General features: G+C 38.6%; 1 protein-coding gene across 1 annotated transcript in view; it reads left to right on the forward strand.

The window, feature by feature from the left end:
* LARP1B (La ribonucleoprotein domain family, member 1B) overlaps positions 1–8,177 on the forward strand; it is a 51,749-nt gene extending 43,572 nt beyond the window's left edge. Inside the window, 8 exon segments of the mRNA XM_009334930.1 lie at positions 629–752; positions 1,625–1,833; positions 2,222–2,328; positions 2,864–3,070; positions 3,420–3,518; positions 4,909–5,018; positions 5,240–5,367; positions 6,167–8,177. Of these exon segments, the coding sequence (XP_009333205.1) occupies positions 629–752; positions 1,625–1,833; positions 2,222–2,328; positions 2,864–3,070; positions 3,420–3,518; positions 4,909–5,018; positions 5,240–5,367; positions 6,167–6,400 (1,218 nt within the window). The 3' untranslated portion in view covers positions 6,401–8,177.
* Positions 8,178–8,222: the final 45 nt, after the last annotated feature.

The raw sequence follows: 8,222 nt of genomic DNA on the forward strand, positions 1-8,222 counted from the left end.
ATTTTTCACAGACAGCATGCACATGCACACGTGCCCCACCCCCCCTTCAGCTGGGTAGGGGCATGAGTGGTTTGCGATGCTGCCATGCATCTTGGAAAATCCCGTCCTTTTGCAGTTTAAGCTACCAATCAAACAAACAAACAAAAAAGCTGAATACTTTGTTTACAAATACTGGCTTTTCTTTCGATGTAGCCTGGGGAAGGGAGCAGGTCCTCTTCTGCTCCCCTAAATCGCTAGGACCTTCCTCAGCACACTTACTGCAGAAGGAGGATGGTTTTGGGCTTGGCAAGGGGCAGGATCTCGGTCATTTCTATTTCTTAAATTTCTGTGAAAGTTTGCATGTAGATAGCCTTACCTGCCTCCATTCGCCCATTTGTTGGCGTAATTATTTCTTTGAGCTAGTGCAGTGTGAGCTGCGTTAGGTTATATACAGTGTTCACGGCAACTTTTTTACAACATGTGGTAGAGACTCCTTCCATCTTCCTTAAAAGAAACCTGTACTGGCTGTGTATGGGTAGTTGTGTGTCAATTCTGGCCTGCTTGTTTTTTCTTTTATGAAATTCACCTGTTTCTCAGGATGCTATCCATTATCATGCTTTGCGTTTACAATTTGCTTTCTCTAATTCAGCAAGAGATTGAGAACTTTAAGAAGCTAAATCTCATTAGTAAGGAAGAATTTGTTAATCTTGCACCAGAACCAATTGCTGATCCAACCCAAGAAGTTCCTCCAGGACCTCCAGGCTTACAGAAAGGTAAGTAATATGTATTTGTTTTTAGAATCTCTGTAATAAAGAACAAATTTGCAGGTGTTTTAACTCTTTCTGCCTGTGTAACATTTTAATTTTGGTTCAGTCAGCAGTCTGAGGGGCTTTGTCTTTGCTAATTTTTCAAATTGTCAACTTGTTCATCAGTAGCGCGGTTTCCATTGAATTAGAAGAAGCTGGTACTCGTACTTTTCAGGATACATATGAGCATCAATAGGCAGTGTTCTATTTTGTTGTCACCATATACCCACACCAGGTGCTTTTTGTGTAACTTGGCATTTACAGTGCATAAAGTAATAGCTAGTGATGTTGCAAAACATTTTCTAGAAACCAGTATTTTTATGGGAAATGGGGATAGAACAAAGTGAGATTAGAAGAGTTTTCTACTTGTATCATAACCTTACTGAGCAGTCACAATGTCCAAATCTTACCTTTTGAGGTATTTCTGATACAGTTAGTAGTATTAACATTTACTAGGATACATGCTAATAGCATCTTTAAAGTAGTTGAAGAAAACCACCTCACCAAACCCACCACCTCACCAAAAAGCAAGAATGTGGTTACACTTCCAGCAATGTTTATTTTCCATTACTTTGCTAGCGTAGATACACAAGAACAAGCAGGTAAGAAAGAAGCGGGTTTAAATTTTCTAGCGAAGACGTGCTTGAAACATTATTTCATAGTTTTGAGCGGTTTGTACTGCTTCTACGCCAACTGCTTTTGTTAATTTGATTATCCTTTGGGGATGATGTAGTTCACTTGAAATGAAACAGGCCTTTAAGATATTAGATACTGGGGGAGCTTAGGCTTTGAAATCCTGTTTCTTTTGAAAACGAATGTTTTCTCCTTCCTGCCTACAGATCTAGCAGAGGCACTAGCTTATAATTTAAGTATTGAAGTACCTCCAACAGCAGCAATAGCTCGATCGCTGCCAACAGCAGTTCCAGATTCCCCCTGTGTTCACCCTGCCTTCAGCCCGCGAACACCTCGCACCCCGAGGCTACAGGATCCCAACAAAACACCCAGGTTCTACCCTGTTGTTAAAGAAGCACAATCCATTGATGTAAAGGTAAAGGGAAAGACGTAGTATTTTTTTTTAAACCAGAAAAAGCCTATAAAACTCATTGTCTACGTACGATTTAACAAGAATGAAAAGGCAAAAAATGAAACGCTTGTACTTTTTTTATTGTTTATCTTCAAAATATTTACCATCTTCATTCTTTATTTCTACAAAATGCTTTGAGTTTCCTCTGTAACACTTCTTAAAAGTCCTTGCTGAAAAAGTGTAATGTCTAAAGATTTTTAATTTGTTACATAAGACTAATCTTTAGCTTATGAAGCTGGAACATTGTGACTTTATAATGTGTTAGAATATAAAATTTTTAGAACTTTGTTTTAAGAGGGAGAGAATGAGTGAAATCAAATTAGGGAAATAAATACTTCATTTACTTTCTTAGACTCCAAGAAAAAGAAAAACACGACACAGTACAAATCCTCCCTTAGAATGCCACGTTGGTTGGGTGATGGATTCCAGAGACCACAGGCCAAGAACTTCCTCTGTGAGGTAAATTTTTTTTTTTGTCATAGAAAATCTGTTTGCAACGTCACTACTTCTCACTGCTAACGGAGAAATAGGCTGTGATAAAACGACAACTTATAAATACAGTGGAAGCAAGAAAAGAGTGATCAAGAAAGACAAAAACATAGAATACAAGACTATCTGGAAGCAAGCTAGCTAGACTGACTATGTTCACAACGTTGTTTGTTGATCCGTGATCTAGTAGCAGTAATATTACTTGAAGTATGTTCACTTCAGTGATTTTGCCTTTAAGTGGTCATTTAAAATCAGGCATTACAGTCATCTGTAATTATCATCATCCAAAACGGCCTGTTTTTTGACATTAGCACAGAATCTGATTTTCTTGAGGTGCACCCGAAAACAGATGACTGGGACCCTAGGCATGCACTGTAGTGGTCGTCAGGTGACTGTACTACGCTGACAGCTCTTGCGTAGATCGGAATGGTTGAAAACTGATTCTGTAGAAAAGCACTGTTTATGGGACAGAAATAAGTTCGGGTGTGGTTTTTTTTTCCTTCAGCAGTTCCAACGCTTCGCCTTCAGAAGGAGCTCCGCTAGCAGGAAGTTACGGGTGTACCCCAAATTCTCTTCCAAAATTTCAGCATCCCTCTCATGAACTGTTAAAGGAAAATGGCTTTACTCAACAGGTGTACCACAAATATCGTCGAAGGTGTCTAATGGGTAAGCCACTAAATGCGCTTCCTCAAATTTAGGTAGAAGTTACCAGGTGTCATCTGATACCTGTTTTCTCCACGTTGTTCCTCATCCTTAATTTTTCTTAGGAAAGGAAAGCAAAATTTATTTGATGCTTCTATTTTATGAACTCTGCTTTCCATGTAACTTTACACTCCCTGACATAAAATAAAAATAAAGGGTAAAAAATAAAACAATTACCCTCAAATTTAAACTTAAGTTACTGGAAGATCTTGTGTGTGTATTACTCATGGAAAAGTACTTGAAAATATTCTGATGAAAAATTAAAAATAGCTTTTTTTTTTTTTCCCCTTTCTTTTTTTTCCTTTTTTTTTTTTTTTTTTTTTTTCCTTTTTTCTTTTTTTTTTTTTTTTTAAATAAAGCTGTCTTTTCTGGTCCTTTTTCCTGAGAGATCACTTTAACAAGAAAATGTATGAAGAATTCAAACAACTTGCTCTAGGCGATGCAAAAGAACACTACAGGTATTCGCTTTTTCCTGGAAGTTAAAGACTGTTGAGGTCTTACCATTCATTTTAATGGCTGTGAAGTTTACTTATATCTGAAGTGAACATTCTTAGTATTGGCTATGACCTTTTGTAAATCTTTAAAATAGCAGTCTGTGTAAGTTCTTTTAATACCAAAAATCTGCTTGTATGTATCTGTGCTTTGCAGATAAATAGCTAAACATGCAGCATTTCCTGACTTGTAATCGGTCCTGAATTCTACAAAATGCGGTAATTTGTTGACTGTGACAAGTCGGCTCTATACTTACTAACGCTTAAAAGATTCTTCCTTCCATAGGTGAAAACATTCTTAACCTCATTCAACTTGTTCAAACTGCTTCTTGCCTTCCAAAAATACCAGAAAAATGACCACAGAAGGAAATTACCACTGCCCCTTTAGCTCTTTGATATTATCCCCTTCCTTTCACCCAGTTCCTCTTAGCCAAAGAGACAAGGTAGCCCAGCGTTTTGAATGGTGAGCGAGGAAGTACTGGCTACGGAAATCCTGAAGTTCGGATATGTGGTCCGAGACTGCGGAGTGATAGTCCCTAGGGTGCAAAGGTGGCTTTAATAATACCTTCTGTCTCTGCTCTGAGCTTTCTTGATGCTCTGTGATTATCCAAGGATACATTTACCAGGAGAAACTTCAAAAGGCTCTTAAGGGAACTAAGGTGGCAGCAGGTGGATGCAGAACGGAAGAGAGGTCCCAGCTATCTAGAGGCCCGAGGCAGCTCTGGTGCCGGCGTGGCAGCCAAAGCCAGAGCGTGACTAAATACTGAGACAGAAGCCCTGGCGCTGGGCTGTGCAGGAGCTGAAAGAACACCGAGTCCTGCCCTGCACATCGGAAGAGAGGTCCCAGCTATCTAGAGGCCCGAGGCAGCTCTGGTGCCGGCGTGGCAGCCAAAGCCAGAGCGTGACTAAATACTGAGACAGAAGCCCTGGCGCTGGGCTGTGCAGGAGCTGAAAGAACACCGAGTCCTGCCCTGCACATCGGGTTTTGCACGGGTGGTGGGTTAGGCTGACTGTGGGTCCGACCCGCTGTGGTTGGTTTTATGTTGAAACTGTTTGTGTGTACAAACATGCTGAAGACATCAAAGTGTTTGTCCCCATTTTGTATGTGTGTATAGTGTCTGTAGTTCCTAAGTTGAAACCGTGGGACAAACCTGGTTTTCCTGAGTCAGTTTTGATTATTTGTGAAGATGTTTTGGAACAATATAAAAATTGATGTGAAAAGGAAGTGGTTTTTATGAGAAGGGTAAAATGAGACTATGGCATTTACTTAAATGCAAGGAGAGACTGAAACCTTGCATCCTTCTGAGGAATGAGGACCGTATGTATAAGATTTTTGTACCTCTCTGTTCTGTTACAGGTATGGATTGGAATGCTTGTTTAGATTTTACAGCTATGGCCTAGAAAAGAAATTCAGGCCAGAAATATTCAAGGATTTCCAAGAAGAAACAAAGAGAGACTATGAAGCTGGTAATTATCGTAGGCCAGTCACTGCTCACACCGGGGTAACTTTAGTTGGGAGAGAATCCCAATTCATTGGCACCGACTTGTTAACTAACGCAAGAGCAGCTTTTGTTCATGTTCCTTGTATCTTACAGTTCTTTTAAACATATAGTTACCAGTGAATAACTTAAGTTTTCAATTAAGTCTGACCTTTGTAAATCGGTAAAATTATCTTTTTCCATTATTAGGTCAGCTATATGGACTGGAAAAATTTTGGGCTTATCTAAAATACTCTCAGCACAAGACTCCAGCCATTGACCCCAAACTGCAAGAATACCTTAGTAAATTTAAGAGACTGGAGGACTTCAGAGTGGATGTAAGTTTCCATATCTACTTTAAATAAATATTTGGTGTACGAATATTTTTACTGCAAGGTAAGCTGAGAATGGTACTTCATTTCACAGAACGGCAGCTTTACAAATCCTGTCGATGACTAGAAAAAGCATGATTAAAAAAATTAAAGCAAAATTAAAAACGCAGTTTTATTCTAGATATTCTTTTTTGAACCAAAGTACGGTGCTGAGGTGTGGTGGCTAAACTGTAAAAAGCGTTGATCCGTTTTCATTGTGTAATGAAATAAATAGCAAAAAATAACTGTGGTGTCGCCTGGTAAGACCGAGGACTTCTATACCATTTAAGAATTTGGCAAATGAATTAATGCCCAACTGGCTTTTCTTAATGAACTGCGACAGGCATTGTCCTTGCCGAGACTTTCTATGCCAAATTCAACGTATCCTTCCTGTAGAACGCTGAATTCTGAAACTGTGTGACTCCAGAGTATAGTGCTGCTGTGCCTTTCGTAACTGGGTTATGGTGCACTACACTACCATTGTCCCCTCTGATCCTCCATTTTCTGGGAGTTGTGGCAAACATTTGAGCAGCGACGATTAACTAATGCTGTAAGACTGTTTCAAGTCCTTACTATGTCATGCACTTGCACTTCTAGCTAAACGGCCAGGAAAGCTTTAGAAATATCATCAGTGAGCTGTGAATAACTAAGATTACTAGGCCTAATTATGGAATGCTCTGTCTTTTTTGCTCCTTTAAGTGTACGAAAAGGCAAATATCTGGCCTTACAGAAAAACATTTAACAGGTTGCCAATGTTTATTTTCAGCCTCCTATTAGTGAAGAATCTGGCAGAAACAGACCAGTTGCTGCAACAGGTGAGGATTCAGGTCATCACAGACATCAGTCCAATTCTTCTAAAACACTTCTTGCCACTAAACGCACGGCTGCCTGTCAGTCCCAGGCCCTGGGAAACGTTACCAGTGGGAATGCTGTGCAAGCGTCCGGAGGCCATAACAACGCTGCCACAAAATCTATAGAAAGTGATGTACCAGAAAAATAGACTTACGATGAGCTTGCGCCCTTGAGAATCAACTTTATGTCACTCTTAATCTGGACATCTTCAAGGCGAGCCAATCTAATACATGATTAAAAACGTATGGGAAGACAAAGGAGTGGATTCTCTTTTTTACAGGATTTAGTTCCAAAACACTTACCCTAGGAGAGTTGCTCTTGGTTTTGGGATCATCGGAAGGATCCTAGGGAAGATTCTTTGGCTTCAGTATTGCTTTCCTCAAGCTTTTGTTTACAAAGAACTGCATTCCTTGCATATGCAAAAAATACTTTGGGGGATGCCTTACATTTCAGCTCATATTTCTTAAAAAAGGTATGACATACCCATGTTATTTACTGTGCTTTCTTTACCCGGATCTTCCCATTATTCGTATTTTACCAAAGCAAAAAAGATTAAGTTATATGTAGAGTTTTAAATGTAAAGGAAGGATCTATGTGATTGGTTTGCTCTTGAATCTATCTATTAAAAAGTATGTTTTTGTGCAAAAGCACACTCGAGAACGTGCAGCTATCTATGAGACTGCATTTCTCGATTCTATTTAAAGACATAGTTTCTGTTTTTTTCAGGGTCTCCATAGTTAGTGTTTGAAGTACGGAGTTTGAGTGGACATAACTGGGATAGCTTTGCAGATACTTCCTTCAGTATTGGTTCTTAATAACTCAAGCAACAGAAAAATACAGGGGAAAATGGATCTGTTGATTTCATAGCGTCTTAAATTAACGTACAGTATCTACAGTTTGTGCAGGCTTGTGCAGGCTGTTAAAATAGCAAACTTCAAATTATTCTCAGCTTGAGCGGTGTCTTCACTTGAATTCTCTTACGATTATGAAGTACTCTAACAGGAGAGGCATAATTTTTAATTATTTTTTTCCTCCGTGTTTCAAGTAATAAAAATGAGTTTGGAGGGAAACAAAGTATTCCTTGTAAATTTTTTTGCTTTAGTTTGCAATTTCTGAATGAAGTTCTGCTTAAATTGTGCTAGCTAAGCCTAAATAATTTCAAACAGGTCTAAATACAATTTCACTGAATGTAAGTTACTCAAATAGAAATCCATTTCTGTAGCTGAAAGACGGGGATGTTTATATCCTGTTATTTCTTACTAACTTCATTACTTTGTTCTTAAAGACTCAAAAAGAACCGAGTGGGTAACTTCTCTCTTCTAAGGGTAGGTGAGAAGAATTTCAGCTTTTTGTTAGTCAACTGCAGAAAAGACTTCAGTCAACTTCTAAAGTTAAAAAGTTATGTCTAGCACAAATGCCTTAATCCATGAAGGTGTCCTAACTGACTGCACAGCCACGTATGGGGTTTTAAACTTGTGTGAGATCTCGGAGGTTATAACAGGTCCATTAATTCTTCAGTCATTGTCTTGTGAATCTCAACGGAACAAATTACGAATGTTTGCATTGTGAAGGAGCGTGTGTTAGCAGTGGCCTTCCCAACAGTTAATACAATTCCAATACAAAATTGAGCCTTTTCTAAGTGGCCTGTTCTACATGAATTTAAATGAACACGTACCAATATATTAAGTAATGTCCTATAAATATGCTGAAGTGACACATCTCAATCCTGTGTTTGATCCATGCCTTTTGCTATCCAAGAAAATGATGCGAATGTAAATTTGGATTGAAATTGTATATACAAGTAATAAATTTAAGATTATTTCCTTTCACTTTTTCATTGGAAAATGTGTGGATTAAGCTTTTTAGTGTGTGTAATTTTGTGATATCTTGACAAATTTTATAAAAACAACAACAACAAAAACCCTAATAGTGTTGTATATCAACTTTTTTTCCCCAAAGCGTGAAGAAAA

This window comes from Pygoscelis adeliae, unplaced genomic scaffold, assembly GCF_000699105.1.
Source record: "Pygoscelis adeliae isolate BGI_AS28 unplaced genomic scaffold, ASM69910v1 Scaffold31, whole genome shotgun sequence".
Taxonomy (NCBI): domain Eukaryota; kingdom Metazoa; phylum Chordata; class Aves; order Sphenisciformes; family Spheniscidae; genus Pygoscelis; species Pygoscelis adeliae.